Genomic DNA, 20409 nt, shown 5'->3' with positions numbered 1-20409 from the left:
ATCCCCTTGACCTTATATCCCCCTGACCCTATATCCCCCAATGTCTCCCCGACCCTATACCCCCCTGCCCCTATAAACCCCCTGCCCCTATACCCCCCCAACCCTATATCACCTTGACCCTATATTCCCCTGACCCTATATCCCCCTGCCCCTATATCCCCCAATGTCCCCCATATCCCCCCGACCCTATATCCCCTTGACCCTATATCCCTCCTGCCCCTATACACCCCCAACCCTATATCCCCCTGCCCCTATATCCCCCTGACCCTATATCCCCCAATGTCCCCTATACCCCCGTGATCCTATAAACCCCCTGCCCCTATAAACCCCACAACCCTATATCCCCCTGACCCTATATCCCCCTGACCCTATACACCCCCGACCCTATATCCCCTGCCCCTATACCCCCCAATGTCCCCTATATCCCCTTGCCCCTATATCCCCCCAACCCTATATCCCCCAATGTCCCCTATATTCCCTTGCCCCTATATCCCTCTGACCCCATACCTCCCCAACCCTATACCCCCCTGCCCCTATACCCCCCCGCCCCTATATCCCCCCGCCCCTATAGGCGAAGGGACAGTGACGATGAGGAGGAAGTCGTCCACGTCGACCGCGACCACTTCATGGACGAGTTCTTCGAGCAGGTCGGGTCCTATAGAGACCCTATAGGGACCCCAGGGGCTCCCCCTCACCCTATAGCACCCCTATAGGTCCCCCCAAAACCCTATAGGTTCCCCCACACCATATAGGCTCCCCCACACCCTATAGATTCCGCCTCACCCTATAGGTTCCCCCCACACCCCATGCCCCTCTCCAAACCCTATAGCCTGACCCCACTTCTATAGGTACCCTATAGGGACTTCTAGATCCTATAGACCCCCACACACCCTATAGGGCCCCCACACAGAACTTATAGCCCCCTCCCAGATCTTAAATCCTATAGGTCCCCCCCAGACCTATATGGACCCAGAACCATGCCAGGTCCCTATACGGACCCTATAGAGCCCCTTTGTCTGCTATAGGGGCAGCCCACAGATTCTATAGGGCCCAGCCCTACATAGGGCACCCTGACAGTGTATGTGCCCTATATGTGCCCTATATGTCCCCCATTCCTCTTCTCTTGTCTCTGTCACGTCCCTATATGTCCCTGCCACGTCCCCATATGTTCCCTTTTCCCCCTATACATCCCCATCCATGTCCCCACATCCTCCTGCATCCCATATTTGTCCCCCTTTCCCCTATACGTGTCCCCATCGCACCTATACATGTCCTATATGGCCCCATCCGTGTCTTTATGTCCTCTCATGTCCCTATACATCCCCGTCCATGTCCCCATACATCCCCATCTCCCCTATACGTGTCCCCCATATGTCCCCATCTCCCCTATACATGTCCCCCCATATGTCCCCCATCTCCCCTATACGTGTCCTATATGGCCCCATCCATGTCCTTATGACCTCCCATGTCCCTATATGGCCCAGTCCATATCTCCATATGCCCCCATCTCCCCTATACATGTCCCCATACGTCCCTGTCTCCCCTATACGTATCCCCATCTCCCCTATACATGTCCTATATGTCCCCATCCATGTCCTTATGACCTCCCATTTCCCTATACGTCCCTGTCCATGTCCCCATACGTCCCCCATCTCCCCTATATGTGTCCCCATACATCCCCATCTCCCCTATACGTGTCCTATATGTCCCCATCCATGTCTTTTTGACCTCCCATATCCCCCATATGTCCCCATCTCCCCTATACGTGTCCCCACATGTTTCCATCTCCTCCCTGCCCCTATACATCCCTATACCCATGTCCCCCTATATCCCCCCCGTGTCCCCTGTATCCCCCCCATGTCCCCTATATCCCTGTGTCCCGTATATCCCCCCTGTGTCCCCTATATCCTCATTCTGTCCCCTATATCCCCATATCCCCTATATCCTCCCCATGTCCCATATATCCCCCATGTCCCCTATATCCTCCCCATGTCCCCTATATCCCCATGTCCCCTATATCCCCCCCGTGTCCCCTATATCCCCATATCCCCTATATCCCCGTGTCCCCTATATCCCCCCCCGTGCCCTATAGGTGGAGGAGATCCGGGGCTGCATCGAGAAGCTGTCGGAGGACGTGAGCAGGTGAAGAAGCAGCACAGCGCCATCCTGGCCGCCCCAACCCTGACGAGAGTGAGCGGGGTCATCGGGGTCATCGGGGTCATCGGGGTCATTTGGGGTCATCGGGGTCAATGGGGTCATCGGGGTCAATGGGGTCATTGGGGTCAATGGGGTCAATGGGGTCATCGGGGTCAATGGGGTCATCGGGGTCATTGGGGTCAATGGGGGCATTGGGGTCATCGGGGTCATCGGGGTCATCGGGGTCAATGGGGTCATTGGGGTCATCGGGGTCCATTGGGGTTGTTGGGGTCATTGAGGGTGTTGGGGACAATGGGGACATGGGGGACACCGAGGACACCTTGGGGTGGGGTCACCTTGGGTTGGGGTCACCTTGGGTTTTGGGGTCACCTTGGGGTTGGGGTCACCTTGGGTTTTGGGGTCACCCTTGGGGTTGGGGTCATCATGGGGTTGGGGTCACCGTGGAGTTGGGGTCGCCATAGGGTTGGGGTCATCATGGTTTGGGGTCACCATGGGTTGAGGTCACCTTGGGTTTTGGGGTCACCTTGGGGTTGGGGGTCGCCATAGGGTTGGGGTCATCATGGTTTGGGGTCACCATGGGGTTGGGGTCATCTTGGGTGGGGTCATCATGGTTTGGGGTCACCATGGGGTTGGGTCACCTTGGGGGTTGGGGTCACTATAGGGTTGGGGGGTCACCTTGGGTTTTGGGGTCATCTTGGGTTTTGGGGTCACCTTGGGGTTGGGGTCACCATGGGTGGGGTCACCTTGGGGTTGGGGTCATCATGGGGTTGGGGGTCATCTTGGGTTTTGGGGTCACCATGGGTTGGGGTCACTATAGGGTTAGGGGTCACCATGGGTTTTGGGGGTCATCATGGGTTGGGGTCACCTTGGGTTTTGGGGTCATCTTGGGTTTTGGGGATGCCTTGGGGTTGGGGTCACTATAGGGTTGGGGTCACCTTGGGGTTGGGGTCACCATGGGGTTGGGGTCAATATAGGGTTGGGGGTCATCTTGGGTTTTGGGGTCATCATAGGGTTGGGGTCACCTTGGGTTTTGGGGTCACCATGGGGTTGGGGACACTTTGGGGTTGGGGTCACCTTGGGGTTGGGGTCACCTTGGGTTTTGGGGTCACCTTGGGTTTTGGGGTCACAATGGGGTTGGGGTCACCATGGGGTTGGGGTCACCAGGATCGGGGTGACACGGGGGTGGTGACACCGTGGGGGGTGGGGGGGTGTGACACGTCCCTGCCCCCCCCAGAGACGAAGCAGGAGCTGGAGGACCTCACGGCCGACATCAAGAAGACGGCCAACAAAGTGCGCTCCAAGTTGAAAGGTGACCTGGCGGCGGCCATCTTGGGGCGGCCATCTTGGGGCGATCGGCGCGGTGGCGGTGGTGGTCTTCTTGGGGTGGTCTCCGTGGTGGTGGTGGTCTTTTTGGGGATGTTCTTCATGATGGTGGTGGTCTTCATGGGGACGTTCTTCTTGATGGTCTTGGTCTTCTTGAGGTGGCCATCTTGGGGCGGCCATCTTGGGGCGGCCATCTTGGGGTGATTGGCGCGGTGGCGGTGGTGGTCTTCTTGGGGTGGTCTCCGTGGTGGTGGTGGTCTTTTTGGGGATGTTCTTCATGATGGTGGTGGTCTTCATAGGGACGTTCTTGATGGTCTTGGTCTTCTTGAGGTGGCCATCTTGGGGTGGCCATTTTGGGGTGATCTCCACGATGGCAGTGGTCTTCTTGGGGATGTCCTTCATGATGGTGGTCTTCTTGGGGACTTTGTTCATGATGGTCTTGGTCTTCTTGAGGTGGACATCTTGGGGTGGCCATTTTGGGGTGATCTCCATGATGGCGGTGATCTTCATGATGGTTTTAGTCTTCTTGAGGTGGACATTTTGGGGTGATCTCCATGATGGTAGTGGTCTTGGGGATGTCCTTCATGATGGTCTTGGTCTTCCTGAGGTGGCCATCTTGGGGTAGCCATTTTGGGGACGTTCTTCATGATGGCGGTGGTCTTCATGGGGACGTTCTTCTTGATGGTCTTGGCCTTCTTGTGGTGGCCATCTTGGGGTGCGAGGTCCCAACTGTCCCCTCCTGCAGCCATCGAGCAGAGCATCGAGCAGGAGGAAGGCCTGAACCGCTCCTCGGCCGACCTACGCATCCGGAAAACGCAGGTACCCTTCCTCCCCACCACCCCTCTCCTTCCTCCTCCTCCTCCTCCTCCTCCTCGGTGGAGGTCCCTCACCCCACGCCGTGTCCCCCCCTCGTGTCCCCAGCACTCGACGCTGTCCCGCAAGTTCGTGGAGGTGATGACGGAGTACAACGCCACCCAGTCCAAGTACCGCGACCGGTGCAAGGACAGGATCCAGAGGCAGCTGGAGATCAGTAGGTCACGGGAGAACCTTGGGGGGGGGGACACGCGTTGGGGTTTTTGGGAGCAGGACCCCAATATCTCCTCCATCTCCCCGCAGCTGGCCGGACCACCACCAATGAGGAGCTGGAGGACATGCTGGAGAGCGGGAAGTTGGCCATCTTTACCGATGACGTACGTAGAGACACGTTGGGTCATCCAGAACCCGTTGGGTCATCTAGAACCCACGGGGTCATCCAGAATTGGTTTGGTCATCCAGAACCCGTTGGGTCATCCAGAACCCATTGGGTCATCCAGAACCCACTGGGTCATCCAGAACCCACTGGGTCATCTAGAACCTATTTGGTCATCCAGAACCCATTGGGTCATCCAGAACCCGTTGGGTCATCCAGAACCCACTTGGTTATCCAGAACCCGTTGGGTCATCCAGAACTCAATGAGATGCCCCCCAAAAAAACCCAGTGGGTCACCCAGAACCCAACAAGATGGCTCCAAACCCCTCATGGAGTCACCCAGAACCCAGCAAGATAACCCAAAACCCATTGGATCACCTAGAACCCGATGAAACGCCCCAAATCTTTGTGTGGCCAAGGAACTAGGAGGTCACCCCTGACCTGTTGAGGTCCCTGGGGCCCGAGAAGCCCCCTCCTGTGCTCTCACCCCGCCTCTCTTCTCTCCCTCCAGATCAAAATGGACTCGCAGATGACCAAACAAGCCCTGAACGAGATCGAGACGCGACACAACGAGATCATCAAGCTGGAAACGAGCATCCGGGAGCTGCACGACATGTTCGTGGACATGGCGATGCTGGTGGAGAGCCAGGTACAGGGGTGGGGGCAGAGGGAGGGGCTTGAACCCACCCACGTGTGTCATCTAGACACCATCAGAAGGTTCCAGGCCCACCAAGGGTCATCCAAAGCCCACCAAAAGCCATAGATCGGGTTCATTGGCTTGTCTAGATGCCATCAAAACCTCTTGAGCCTACCAAGATCCCTGTTGGGTCATCTAGGACCCACCAAAAGCCATAACTAGGGCTCATTGGCTCATCCAGACACCATCAAAACGTCTCAAGGCTGCCAAGGAGCATCTAGAACCCATTAAAATCTCTAGATGACCACCAAGGGTCATCTAGAACCCGGTCTGTTGGTTCATCTAGACGTCATCAAAAGCTTTTAAGCCCACCAATGGCCCCTTGGGTCATCAAGAACCCACCATAAGAGGCTCTTGAGCCCACCAAGACCCAGTTGAACCACCTAGAACCACCAACCTCCTAGAATCTCACTCATTGGCTCATCCGGGCACCATCAAAAGGTCTCAAGCCCACCAAGGGTCACCTAGAACCCATTAAAAACAAGGCCTGGTGGTTCATCTAGACGTCACCAAAAGCTTTTTAAGCCCACAACAACCCGTTGGGTCATCAAGAACCCACCGTAAGAAGCTCTTGAGCCCACCAAGACCCAGTTGAACCGCCTAGAACCTCCTAGAACCCCGCTCCCAGGATGCCAGTGCCCCCCCCTTTTTTTTTTGGGGGGGGGGGGTGTCTCACGGGGCGGTTCTGGCTCCCAGGGCGAGATGATCGACCGCATCGAGTACAACGTGGAGCACTCGGTCGACTACGTGGAACGGGCCGTGTCGGACACCAAAAAAGCCGTAAAGTACCAGAGCAAAGCCCGGAGGGTGAGTGCAGGGACGGTGGGGGGGGGGGGGGGCCAAAAAAGGTGGGGTGGGGGGGCCAAGGAGGTGATGGGCCAAGAACCCGGACAACCATTGGGGGGTGGTCCTTCAGCGTCGGGTCCTCTCCCGCTCCGTAACGCTTCTTCTCTTCTCTCCTCCCCACGCTGCCCGGATGCCTTTTTTTTTTTTGTTTGTTTTTTGGGAAAAAAAATACCGTTTTTGGGGTAACGTAGAAGAAAATCATGATCATAATTTGTTGCGTGGTGCTGGGGGTGGTCTTGGCCTCCTCCATCGGGGGCACGTTGGGCTTGTAGGGTCCCGGCGCGCCCCCCCCACCCTCCTCCTCCTTTCCGCCCCCCCCCCCCCCCCCCCGTCGCGGCAGTAATTAACGCTCCCTTCCTCCTTCCCCGGTAATGAGAATAACCACATTAAGCGAGACTTAAGAATAAATTAAGAGACAATTAATTGTTCATGCGAACGGACATAACAGCACGTGGTCCAATCACCCGCCGCCCCCTCCTCCTTTCCTCTCCCCCCCCCCCCCCCCCCCCCCAAAAAAAAATTGGGCCGGAGCGGCCCGAGCCCGACCCGGGGCCGGCAAATCTAAGCGGTTCGTTGGCCTTCATCCATCCCCCCCCCCCTCCATCCTCCTCCTCGGATGCCTGGGTCCTCCCCCCCCACTTCTTCTCGCCCCCTCCCCACCCCCTCCACCACCATCTCCCATCCATGCGCTGCGCTTGTGCCCCCCACCCCTTGGGTAGGGGGGGGGGGACATTTGGGGTCCGGGGAGCCCCGGGAATGTGCCCTGGGGGGACAGGAGGTGGCCCTAAAAGGGGGGGCTCCGAGGGGCAGATGGGTCAAGGAGGTCCCAAGGAGGTGGGGGCGGAGGTTGGGGTGGGCCTAGAGGGGGGGGTCTTCAAATTGGGTTGACCCTTGAGAGGGGTCGCGGGTTGGGTTGACCTCTGGGGTGCAATTAGGGAGGCAGTTGGCTTGGGTTGACCCCAAAGAGAGATTGGGGGGTCATGGGTCAGGTTGACCCTAAAGACAGGGCACGGGGTCGGGTCAACCCTAAAGAGGCACGGCCCAGGTTGGGTTGACCCTAGGGAAGAATTTGGGGGGCATCCGGGTTTAGTTGACCCTAGGTAGGGGTCATGGGTCATGTCGACCCTAAAAAGGGGTCAAGGTTGGCCATAGATGGGTTGGGTTGACCCTAAAGAGCGGTCATGGGTTGGGTTGACCCTAAAGAGTGGTCATTGGTTGGGTTGACCCTAAAGAGTTGTGGCCCGGGTTGGGATGACCCTAGAGAAGGATTTTGGCATGGGTTGACCCCAAAGAGGGATCCCAGGAGGTTGGGTTTGAACCCGGTGAAGGCCGAGTCAGCCTGGCCCCAGTGGGAGACTGGTGGACGGGCCCTGGGGCTGGTTTGGGGTCGGGTTGACCTTAGGGAAGGTTTTTGGGGTGGGGTGGGGTCGTCCCACCCCCCCGGGGGTGAAGGTGCCCCGGAGGTGGGTCGCATGGTTGGGGGTCCGGGAGGGGGGCAGGGGCGGCTCTGGCCCATTCCCACCGCGCATCCGAGGCAACGCCATTACCTGCCTGACTAACCCACTAACTAGTCATCCAACCAGCTAACCACCACCCATCCAGCCAGCTAACCAACCACCCAACCGGCTAACCACCCACCCAACCAGCCAACCACCCACCCAACCAGCTAACCACCCACCCAACCAGCTAACCACCCACCTAACCAGCTAACCACCCACCCAACCAGCTAGTTAACCAATCATCTAATGACCCACCCACCCAACCAGCTAGTTAACCAATCATCTAATGACCCACCCGCCCACCCAGTCAGCTAACCAACCACCCACCCAACCAGCTAACCACCCACCCAACCAGCTAACCACCCACCCAACCAGCCAACCAACCACCTAACCAGCTAACCACCCACCCACCCAGCTAGTTAACCAATCACCTAATGACCCACCCGCCCACCCAGTCAGCTAACCAACCACCCACCCAACCAGCTAACCGCCCAGCCAACCAGCTAACTAGTCACTCAACCAGCTAACCAGTCGCCCATCCGAGCAGCTCAGCAACCAACCAGCTAACCACTGCCCACCCAGCTAATTAACCAGCTGACCAGCCAACTAACCAGCTAACTAACCACCCTCACCCCCCCGCCATCCATCCAACCAGCTAACTAACCCGTTAACCAGCCGGCCAACCAGCTCATCGCCCAGCTGATCAGCTGACCGCCCAATTAATCAACCCATTGCTCAGCTAATTGACCCGTCGCGGGGCTAACGAGCCAGCCAATCACCCGACTAACTACCCACCTGCCTCATCACCCACCCAACTAACCGACCAATCCGCTAACGACCCACCCACATGACTCATCGCCGGCCCAACCAACCCACTGCCTACCCAGCTTCCCAGCCAATCACCCGCTGACCCAACCGGCCAATCAGCTGCCCTCCCAGCTAACCAACCAATCGGCCAACTGCCCCTCCAAGCACCCGGCCAATCGTGACTCGGCCACCTCCCAGGCGTTCACCCGCCAGCTCGAGCAGCCAATCAGCAGTCAGCGTGCCCCGGCACCCATCCAATGGCTGCGCGTCCCATCCAACCACCCCGCTAATGACCCCGCCACCCCACTAATGATGTCATCACCTCGCTAATGACCTCATCACCCCGCTAATGACCTCATCACCCCGCTAATGACCCCGCCACCCCACTAATGACCTCATCACCCCATTAACGACCTCATCACCCCGCTAATGACGTCATCACCCTACTAATGACCCAACTACTCCATCAACATCCCAACCACCCCATCAACGACCCCATTAATGACCCAACAACCCCATTAACGACCCCATGACCCCATCAAGGACCCAACGACCCCATCAATGACCCCATCAATGACCCAACAACCCCATCAACGACCCCATTACCCCATCAACGATCCCATCAATGACCCAATCGACCCCTTAATTACCCAATCGACCCCTTAATGACCCAACTCACCCCTTCATGACCCAACTATGTCATCAACGACCCCATCAAAGCCCCAAATACCCCACCAAGGACCCAAATACCCCATCAACAACCCAACTACCCCATCAATGACCCAGTCAATGACCCCATCAAGACCCCACGACGCCATCAATGACCCAAATACCCCACCAAAGACCCAAATACCCCACCGAAGACCCAAATACCCCATCAACAACCCAACTACCCCATTGACCCATCAATGACCCCATCAATGACCCAACGACCCCATCAATGACGCCATCAATGACCCAAATACCCCATAAATGACCCAACAACCTCCCCAATGACCCAAATACCCCACCAAAGCCCCAAATACCCCATCAAAGCCCTGAATACCCCATTAAAGCCCCAAATACCCCATCAACCACCCAACAACCCCATCAACGACCCCATCAATGACCCCATCAAGACCCAACGACCCCATCAATGACGCCATCAACGACCCAACGACCCCATCAATGACCCAAACACCCCACCAAAGCCCCAAATACCCCACCAAAGACCCAAATACCCCATCAAAGCCCCAAATACCCCACCAAAGCCCCAAATACCCCACCAAAGCCCCAAATACCCCACCAAAGCCCCAAATACCCCATCAAAGCCCCAAATACCCCATCAACAACCCCATCAACCACCCCATCAAGACCCAACGACCCCCATCAAAGACCCAACGACCCCATCAGCGACCCCATCAAGACCCAAAAACCCCCTCAACGCCCTGACCCCCCTTCAACCACCATCACCGCCCACCCCCCAAACACCCCCCACCCCCCCCCCACCCCGTGCCCCCCACCCCAACCACCGAGGAACCACCCCGACTTAGATTTTCCGCCCCGCGGGTGCCGCCGCGCCCCTGCGCTGCCCCCCTCCGACCCCGCGCCGCGGGGAGGGCCGGGGGGGGGTGGGGTGTCCCCCCCCCCTGCCCCCCCCCAACCCCTCCTCAAAGCCCCCCAACCCCCCCGGGTCCTGAGCTCTGTATCGTCCCCCCCCTTCGTGGTCTGTGATGTATTTGCTACGAAACCCATGCCACAAACGCACCTGCCTCTGCCTCCTTCCTTCCTCCTCCTCCTCCTCGGGATTTTTTGGGGTGGGGGGGGGGTGGGAAAAACACAAATATGGGTTGTTACCGGTGCCAGAATGGGTCCCTATGGCTCCTATACGGTCCCTATAGCTTCTCCCAGCAGCCAGCGAGGCCCTATAGCTCTCCCAGTGTCCCTGCAGCTCCCTATAGCCCCTATAGATCCCCTAGTGCCCCTATAGCTCCCCTAGTGCTCCTATAGCTCCCCCGGTGACCCTATAGCTCACCTGCCACCCCTATAGCTCACCTGCTGCCCCTATAGCTCCCCCGGTGCCCCTATAGCTTCCTATAACGCCCAGAAGGCTCCCAGGGTGGCTATGGGGTTTCTATACCCCCCTCCCCGACATTCCTACAGCTTCCTCTTATTCCCAGAGAGGCCCCCTATAGCTCCCATAGGTCCCTAGGGCTGCCGTGGGGTCCCTACAAGCTTGTATAGCCCCATAGCTCCCCCTATAGCCCCTATAGGGCCATAGAGGTCAACGATGGCCCCACAGAGCCCCGAAGCCCCCCTACAGCCCCTATGGGTCCATAGAGGTCAACAATGGCCCCACAGAGCCCCGAACCCCCCCTATAGGGCCATAGAGGTCAACGACAGCCCCACAGAGCCCCAAAGCCCCCCCTACAGCCCCTATAGGTCCATAGAGGTCAACGACGGCCCCACAGAACCCCAAAGCCCCCCCTACAGCCCCTATAGGGCCATAGAGGCCAACAACGGCCCCACAGAGCCCTGAACCCCCCCTACAGCCCCTATAGGGCCATAGAGTTCAATGACGGCCCCACAGAACCCCGAAGCCCCCCTACAGCCCCTATAGGGCCATAGAGGTCAACGACGGCCCCACAGAGTCCCAACCCCCCCTATAGCCCCTATAGGGCCATAGAGGTCAACGATGGCCCCACAGAGCCCCAAAGCCCCCCCTATAGGGCCACAGAGGTCAACAATGGCCCCACAGAGCCCTGAACCCCCCCTATAGCCCCTATAGGGCCATAGAGGTCAACGACGGCCCCACAGAGCCCTGAAGCCCCCCCTATAGCCCCTATAGGGCCATAGAGATCAACAACGGCCCCATAGAACCCCAACCCCCCCCTATAGCCCCTATAGGTCCGCGGGGGGCACAAAACCGGAGCGTCGTTTCCTTACAAAGTTTAATGGGGTGCAAGGAGTTGGGGGGGGGGAGGGCGGGGGTCCCGTCGCGCCCCCCCCCCCCCTTAAGGCTCAGGGAGGTCGTCGGAGAGGAGCATGGGGGAGCCGAGCTGGAGGTCGCGCTGGAGGCTCTCGAGGGCGGCCGGGCTGAGGCGGTGGACCTCCAGCCAATCGGCGAGGAGCGAGGCCGAGAGCGGCGCCGAATCGCCTTGGCTGGGAGAGGACACGGGTCAACGGGGTCCCCGGGGTGCCCGGGACGCACCCTGTAGGGTCCCTTGGGTGCCAGAGGGGAGAGGGGGGCGGTGGGGAAGGGGGCGTCGCAAGAGGTTGGTCAACGGGGTTGAGTTGGGACATCAAAATATTTGGGGTTTTTGGTCAATGGGGTGGAGAGGGGACACCAGGACATTTGGGTTCCTCATCATCGGGACATTTGGGTGACACCATAAAATAACGGGGAACGCGGCGTCCCAAGACGTTGGTCAACGGGGTGGAAGAGGAACGCCAAGATTCTTGGGTTTCTTGGTCAACGGGGTTGAGTTGGGACATCAAGACATTTGGGTTTTTGGTCAATGGGGTGGAGTAGGGTCACCAGGACCCTTGGGTTCCTCATCATTGGGACCTTTGGGTGACACCACAAAATAACGGGGAACGCGGCGTCCCAAGACGTTGGTCAACGGGGTGGAAGAGGAACGCCAAGATTCTTGGGTTTCTTGGTCAACGGGGTTGAGTTGGGACACCAAAATATTTGGGTTTTTGGTCAATGGGGTGGAGAGGGGACACGAGGACCCTTGGGTTCCTCATCATTGGGACCTTTGGGTGACACCACAAAATAACGGGGAACGCGGCGTCCCAAGACGTTGGTCAACGGGGTGGAAGAGGGATGCCAAGATTCTTGGGTTTCTTGGCCAACAGGGTTGAGTTGGGACATCAAAATATTTGGGTTTTTGGTCAATGGGGTGGAGAGGGGACACGAGGACCCTTGGGTTCCTCATCATTGGGACCTTTGGGTGACACCACAAAATAATGGGGAACGCGGCGTCCCAAGACGTTGGTCAACGGGGTGGAAGAGGAACGCCAAGATTCTTGGGTTTCTTGGTCAACGGGGTTGAGTTGGGACATCAAAATATTTGGGTTTTTGGTCAATGGGGTGGAGTAGGGTCACCAAGACCCTTGGGTTCCTCATCATTGGGACCTTTGGGTGACACCACAAAATAACGGGGAATGCGGCGTCCCAAGACGTTGGTCAACGGGGTGGAAGAGGAACGCCAAGATTCTTGGGTTTCTTGGTCAACGGGGTTGAGTTGGGACACCAAAATATTTGGGTTTTTTGGTCAATGGGGTGGAGTAGGGTCACCAGGACCCTTGGGTTCCTCATCATTGGGACGTTTGGGGCCACCAGGGAGAGGGAAACAACGGGGAACGGGGTGACCCAACGCGTTGGTCAACAGGATGGAGAAGGGATAATTGGGAATGGGGTGACGTTGGCCAACGGGATGCCGTTGACCAAGACGTTGGTCAACGGGGTTGAGTAGGGCCACCAGGACCCTTGGGTTCCTCGTCATCGGGACCTTTGGGTGACACCACAAAACAACGGGGAACGGGGCGTCCCAAGACGTTGATGAAGGGTCACCAGGACCCATGGGTGCCCCCCCCAGCCAGGACACCCGCGTCCCCTCTCACCTGTCCTTGTTGTCCCCCACCATGTCCAACGATTGGCTCAGGAACTCCTCCAGGTCGAAGCCGACCCCGTAGCCGGCCCCGCTCCCCTTGGGGGTCACCGAGAAGACGGGGGGCAGCAGGTCCTCCACCTTGGTGGGGGGGAAGACAACGCTGGGCACGGGACCCCAACCCAAATTTTTTTTGGGGTGGGGGGGGGGGGGTCTTCCTCACCCAGGGTCCCTCACCTGCGACTTGGAGAGCTGTTGGGTGACGGTGGCCACGTCGGGGTCCGCGGGGCCGGGCGCGGGGGGCGGCTCGGACCACACCTCGCCGCCGGGCCACGTTTCGGGGGGTCCCCCGCAAGGCGGCGGGGGGCACGGGGCCGGCGCGGGTCGCGCCGGGGGTCTTGGGGGGGCGCCGTCCCTCATCTTGGTCCACCTCTCGAGGAGGTGGCGGTCGTCGTCGGTGAGGACGAGGCCCCGGAGACCCTCGCCGCGGCCGCGGGGCTCGCGGCGCTCGCGTTCCCGTTGCTTCTTCTCGCGTTCCTTGGCGCGCTCTTGGCGTCGCCGTCGCTTCTCCTCCCGTTCCCGCTGGCGTTCCGCCGCCGTCACCGGTTTCCGGCCCTCCGGCGCCTCCGGGGCGGCGCACGGGGGTTCTGAAGGGGATCGGAGGGGGTCGTGGGGGGTGAAGGGGGCCGGGGATGGGGTGAAAAAGCCCAGCCGGGACGCCGAAATTGAAGGATGGAGCCACCAAAACCCATCCCGGGACCCAAAAACTCAACAATTTAGCTCCCAAGCCCAAAAACTCAAGGATGGAGCCACCAAAACCCAACCCGGGACACAAAAACTCAAGGGTGGAGCCAGCAAAACTCATCCCAAAACTCAAAACTCAACAATGGAGCCCCCAACCCCATCCTGAAACCCCAAAACTCAAGGATGAAGCCACCAAACCCATCCTGAAACCCCAAAACTCAAGGATGAAGCCATCAAACCCATCCTAAAACCCAAAAACTCAAGGGTGGAGCCCCCAACCCCATCCTAAAACCCAAAAACTCAAGGATGGAGCCCCCAAACCCATCCTAAAACCCAAAAACTCAAGGATTGAGCCAAAAAACCCATCCCAGGACCCCAAAGTTCAAAGGTGGAGCCCCCAGCCCCATCCTGAAACCCCAAAACTCAAGGACAATGGAGCCCCCAACCCCATCCCAAAACCCAAAAACTCAAGGATGGAGCCCCCAACCCCATCCCAAAACCCAAAAACTCAAGGATGGAGCCCCCAAAACCCACCCCAGGACCCAAAAACTCAAGGATGGAGCCCCCAAAACCCACCCCAGGACCCAAAAACTCAAGGATGGAGCCCCCCACACCCCCCCCAACCAACACCCAAGACCCAGAAGCCCCAGCACCCGCCCATGGGCCCTGGGTGCTCCTCACCTTTGCTCTTGTTCCTCATGGCCGACTTGAGCAGGGCGGCCTTGAGGGCGGCCTTGGTGTCATCGGAGATGGCGCCGTCCCGTTTGGGGGGCGCGGGGGCCCCCGGCTCCGCCTTCACCCGGGGAGAGTCCATTGGGCAGTCGGGGGCGGGGGCAGGGCCAGGGCTCGGCATGTCCACGTCGGTGCAGGGCCAGGCCGGGCCAACGCCGGCTGCGGCGGCGTTGGGCACGTTGACGTTGGCCATGTTGGCGTTGGCGTTGGCCATGTTGGCGTTGGCGTTGACCATGGCGGCGTTGGCCATGGCGGCGTTGGCCCTGTTGACGCTGCTGTTGGCCATGGTGGCGTTGACGTTGGCCAAGTTGACGTTGGCCACGCCGGCGTTGCCCATGTTGACGTTGGCCATGCCAACGTTGGCCAACCCGACGCCGGCGTTGGCCACGTTGACGCTGGCCATGTTGACGTTGGCCACCGCGGTGACGCCGGCGTTGGCCGCGTTGTTGCCGCCGCCCATGGGGACGTTGGCGTTGGCCACGGCGCCGCCGGCTGCGTTTTCGGCGGGAGCGAAGGCGATTTGCCGCCGGATGCCGTCGCGGCGCTCGTGGAAATCGGCGATTTCGGCCACGATGGCCGCCTTGATCTCTTCTTTGGTCAACACCCGGCGGTCAAAGGCGAAGTCGAAGGCGGGGACGCACTCGGGCTCGTCCTCGGGGTCGTGATATTTGGCCAAAAAGGGGTGCCGCAACGCCTCGGCCACCCCCACCCTCTCCCGGGGGTCGAAACGCAGCATCCTCCCCAACAGCGCCAACGCCGCCGGCTCGGCGTCGCCGAAGAGACTCTCCCACGGCACCGCCGGGCGCGGGGGCAAGCTCTGCACGTAGGCCCTCACCCTCTCGGCCCCGATGGCGGCCATGACGGCGGCCGGCGGCGTCCCCAGCACGGCCATGATGAGTTGGAGCTGGTGGACGTAGTTCCTCCCGGGGAAGAGTTGCCGGCGGCCCAACATTTCGGCAAAGATGCAACCCACCGACCACATATCGATGGCGCGGGTGTACCGGTGCAAGGAGAGGAGGAGCTCGGGCGCCCGGTACCACCGGGTGGCGACGTATTCGGTGAGGAAGGCCTTGGCGTGGCGGGGGTCGGCGCCCAGGCCGCGGGCCATGCCGAAATCGCCGATTTTCAGCTCGCAGTTCTCGTTGACCAAGAGGTTGCTGGGCTTGAGGTCGCGGTGGAGGACGTTGGCCGAGTGGATGTACTTGAGGCCGCGCAGGAGTTGGTAGAGGAAGTAGCGGACGTGCTCCAAGGTCAACGGTTGGGAGGAGTGGATGATTTGGTGGAGGTCGCTCTCCATCAGGTCCAGCACCACGTAGCTGCCGGGGAGAAAGAGGGAGCCGGGGCGGCCGGGAGGGGGTTGGGGTGGTCCCATGGGTGCCACCGCCACCCTAGGGACCCAAGGGACCATCCCATGGGTGTTGAGAGCCTTCAAGAAGACCCAAAAAGGGGTTGGGGAGGTCCCCATGGGTGCCACCACCACCCTAGGGACCATCCAAGAAGACCCAAAAAGGGGTTGGGGAGGTCCCCATGGGTGCCACCACCACCCTAGGGACCTGGTGGGCTCCATCCCACGTTGCTTAGACCCTCCCAAGACCCTAAAAGGGGTTGGGGAGGTCCCATGGGTGCCACCACCGCCCTAGGGACCCAAGGAACCAGGAGGTGGTGGGGAGGTCCCCATGGGTGCCACCACCACCCAAGGGACCCAAGGGACCATCCCATGGGTGCTGAGAGCCTTCAAGAAGACCCAAAAAGGGGTTGGGGAGGTCCCCATGGGTGCCACCACCACCCTAGGGACCCAAGGGACCTGGTGGGCTCCGTCCCACGTTGCTGAGACCCTCCCAAGACCCAAAAAGGGGTTGGGGACGTCCCCATGGGTGCCACCACCACCCTACGGACCCGGTTGACCGGGAGGCGTTGGGGACGCCCCCATGGGTGCCACCAGCACCCAAGGGACCCCCGGGGACACCCACACGGAGCGGAACTCGCCGTAGGGGACGGTGGGCTTGAGGATGTCCTTGATGCCGATGATGTTGTCGTGCTTGAAGTGTTTGAGGATCTTCAGCTCCCGCAGCGTCCTCTTGGCGTTGGTCACCACGTCGAAGGCGTTGGGGATCTTCTTGATGGCCACCTGCTGGCCTGGGCACCCACGGGTGGGGTCGTCACCCACCCCGGGGGGACAGCCATGGGACCGGGGGGTCCCCCGTGTCCCCCCCTAGGTGGAGCTGGTTGGTGTTTTTCAAGGAAGGGGCAGCGAAAGGGGAGGGGACGCAAGGGTTTGGTGGCCAAGAGGCGGCACCCAAGGGAGCTGGGTGCCACCAGCCAACGGGACCTGGGTGTCACCACCCAATGGGACCAAGAACCGGCACCCAAGGGACCCCATTGGCCAAGAGCCACCACCCAACGGGACTTGGGTGTCTAGGTGCCACCACCCAACGGGACCAAGGTGTCACCACCCAAGGGACCCAAGACCCATCACCCAAGGGACCCCATTGACCAAGAGCCACCACCCAACGGGACCCAAGACCCATCACCCAAGGGACCCCATTGGCCAAGAGCCACCACCCAACGGGATGAAGTTGACCAAGAGCCACCACCCAACGGGACCAAGGTGCCACCACCCAAGGGACTTGGGTGTCCAGGTGCCACCACCAAAGGAACCCAAGACCCATCACCCAAGGGACCCCATTGGCCAAGAGCCACCACCCGACGGGATGAAGTTGACCAAGAGCCACCACCCAAGGGGACCTGGGTGCCACCACCCAAGGGACCCAAGACCCATCACCCAAGGGACCCCAATGACCAAGAGCCACCACCCAAGGGGACCTGGGTGCCACCACCCAAGGGACCCCATGGCCAAGAGCCACCACCCAAGGGACCCCAATGACCAAGAGCCACCACCCAACGGGATGAAGTTGACCAAGAGCCACCACCCAAGGGGACCAAGGTGCCACCACCCAAGGGACTTGGGTGTCCAGGTGCCACCACCCAAGGGACCCAAGAACCATCACCCAAGGGACCCCATTGGCCAAGAGCCACCACCCAACGGGATGAAGTTGACCAAGAGCCACCACCCAAGGGGACCTGGGTGCCACCACCCAAGGGACCCAAGAGCCACCACCCAAGGGGACCTAGGGGCCACCACCCAAGGGACCCAAGAGCCACCACCCAAGGGACCCCATTGACCAAGAGCCACCACCCAACGGGACCCAAGACCCATCACCCAAGGGACCCCATTGGCCAAGAGCCACCACCCAACGGGATGAAGTTGACCAAGAGCCACCACCCAAGGGGACCTGGGTGCCACCACCCAAGGGACCCAAGACCCATCACCCAAGGGACCCCAATGACCAAGAGCCACCACCCAAGGGGACCTGGGTGCCACCACCCAAGGGACCCCATGGCCAAGAGCCACCACCCAAGGGACCCCAATGACCAAGAGCCACCACCCAACGGGATGAAGTTGACCAAGAGCCACCACCCAAGGGGACCAAGGTGCCACCACCCAAGGGACTTGGGTGTCCAGGTGCCACCACCCAAGGGACCCAAGAACCATCACCCAAGGGACCCCATTGGCCAAGAGCCACCACCCAACGGGATGAAGTTGACCAAGAGCCACCACCCAAGGGGACCTGGGTGCCACCACCCAAGGGACCCAAGAGCCACCACCCAAGGGGACCTAGGGGCCACCACCCAAGGGACCCAAGAGCCACCACCCAAGGGACCCCATTGACCAAGAGCCACCACCCAACGGGACCCAAGACCCATCACCCAAGGGACCCCATTGGCCAAGAGCCACCACCCAACGGGATGAAGTTGACCAAGAGCCACCACCCAAGGGGACCTGGGTGCCACCACCCAAGGGACCCAAGACCCATCACCCAAGGGACCCCAATGACCAAGAGCCACCACCCAAGGGACCCCAATGACCAAGAGCCACCACCCAAGGGACCCAAGACCCATCACCCAAGGGACCCCATTGGCCAAGAGCCACCACCCAACGGGACCCAAGACCCGTCACCCAAGGGACCCCATTGGCCAAGAGCCACCACCCAAGGGGACCTGGGTGCCACCACCCAAGGGACCCAAGAACCGTCACCCAACGGACCCCATTGACCAAGACCCGCCACCCAAGGGTCCCGGGTGTCCCGGTGCCACCCCCCACGGTGCCCCCCAAATCCTCACCGGTGTCCCGCCGCCGCGCGGAGCTGACGACCCCGTAGGCGCCGGTGCCGATGGTCTCGATGACCTCGTACTCGTCCCCCACCTCGAAGGTGACGTCGAGGGCCCGGGCCTTCAGGAGGGCCAAGGGACCCCCCCCCCCCGGCTCCTTGTCCCCTCCCGGGGGGGTCCCGGCGCCCCCCGGCCTCCGCCTCCGTCTCCGCCATGGCGCCTGCGTCACGTCATCGGGTCGCCGGGTGTCCCCAAGCCCCTGGGGACCCCGGGGTGGGGGGGGGGGGGGGGGACACACAAAGGAGTTGGGTTTGTTTTGGGGACAGGGGACGGGGGTGGTCCAGGTGACGGGGAGGGGACCCATGGGATTTGGGGGGGGACCCGAGGGATTTGGGGACACCCAAGGGACCCCAGGGGGACCCAAGGGACCCCAGGGGGACCCAAGGGTCTTGGGGACACCCAAGGGACCTGGAGGGGGCCCAAGGGACTTGGGGACACCCAGAAGACCCCAGAAGGACCTAAGGGACGTGGGGACACCCAAGACACCAGGGAGGGGACCCAAGGGACCCAGGGGTCACCCAGGGCCACGGGGACACCCAAGGGACCCAAGAAGGACCCAAGGGACATGGAGGGGACCCAAGGGACCCCAGAGGGACCCAAAGGACCAGGAGGGGACCCAAGAGCTTGAGGACACCCAAGGGACCCCAGACGGACCCAAGGGACCCCAAAGGGACTTAAGGGACCTGGAGGGGACCTGAGGGACTTGGGGACACCCAAGGGACCCCAGGGAGACTCAGGGTCTTGGGGACACCCACGAGACCCAAGAAGGACCCAAGGGATCCCAAAGGGACCCAAGGCACCCAGAGGGGACCCAAGGGACCCAGAGGGACCCCAGGGCCTTGAGGCCACCCAGGGCCACCCAAGGGACCCCAGAGGGACCCAAAGGACCTGGAGGGGACCCAAGTGGTGGGGAGGGGACCCAGGGATTTGGGGACACCCAAGGGACCGCTCAGGGACCCAAGTGATGGGGAGGGGACCCAAGGGACTTGGGGACACCCAAGGGACCCCAGAGGGACCCAAAGGACTCAGAGGGCACCCAAGGGACCCGGAGGGGACCCAAGTGGTGGGGAGGGGACCCAGGGCCTTGGGGACACCCAAGGGACCCAAGAAGGACCCAAGGGACATGGAGGGGACCCAAGGGACCCCAGAGGGACCCAAAGGACCAGGAGGGGACCCAAGGCCTTGAGGACACCCAAGGGACCCCAGACGGACCCAAGGGACCCCAAAGGGACCTAAGGGACCTGGAGGGGACCTGAGGGACTTGGGGACACCCAAGGGACCCAGGAAGGACCCAAGGGACTTGGGGACACCCCAAGGGACCCCAGGGGGACCCAAGGAACCCCAGAGGGACCCTAGGGACTGGGGGACACCCAAGGGACCCCTGAGGGATGCAAGGGACCTGGAGGGCACCCAAGGGACCCAGAAGGCACCCAAGGGACCTGTAGGGGACCCAAGTGGTGGGAGGGGACCCAGGGTTTTGGGGACACCCAAAGGACCCCTGAGGGACCCAAGGGACCCAGAGAGCACCCAAGGGACCCGCAGGGACCCCAGGGCCTTGTGGCCACCCAGGGGCCACCCAAGGGCCCCCAG

General features: G+C 60.7%; 2 protein-coding genes across 2 annotated transcripts; one reads left to right on the top strand and one right to left on the bottom strand.

Annotated features, from left to right (window-relative positions):
* Positions 1–571: 571 nt before the first annotated feature.
* On the top strand, positions 572–6484 carry LOC311221757 (syntaxin-1B-like; the record flags this gene model as incomplete). Its single annotated transcript, XM_084307146.1, is given in 11 exon segments — positions 572–647; positions 2093–2138; positions 2141–2170; positions 2173–2190; positions 3392–3466; positions 4226–4299; positions 4402–4510; positions 4597–4670; positions 5181–5318; positions 6063–6173; positions 6404–6484. Coding segments are annotated over 11 exon segments (832 nt in total), but the record flags the coding sequence as incomplete, so codon positions are not given.
* Positions 6485–11495: 5011 nt separating this feature from the next.
* MAPK7 (mitogen-activated protein kinase 7) lies at positions 11496–18974 on the bottom strand (the record flags this gene model as incomplete). The annotated part of the gene is given in 7 exon segments (XM_084307142.1): positions 11496–11659; positions 13127–13254; positions 13351–13760; positions 14539–15905; positions 16560–16725; positions 18772–18910; positions 18912–18974. Coding segments are annotated over 7 exon segments (2421 nt in total). The 3' UTR covers positions 11496–11511.
* Positions 18975–20409: the final 1435 nt, after the last annotated feature.

The sequence above is a fragment of the Netta rufina genome, assembly GCF_964035555.1.
Source record: "Netta rufina genome assembly, contig: SCAFFOLD_149, whole genome shotgun sequence".
NCBI classification, from domain to species: domain Eukaryota; kingdom Metazoa; phylum Chordata; class Aves; order Anseriformes; family Anatidae; genus Netta; species Netta rufina.
This window is presented reverse-complemented; position numbering and strand designations above follow the sequence as displayed.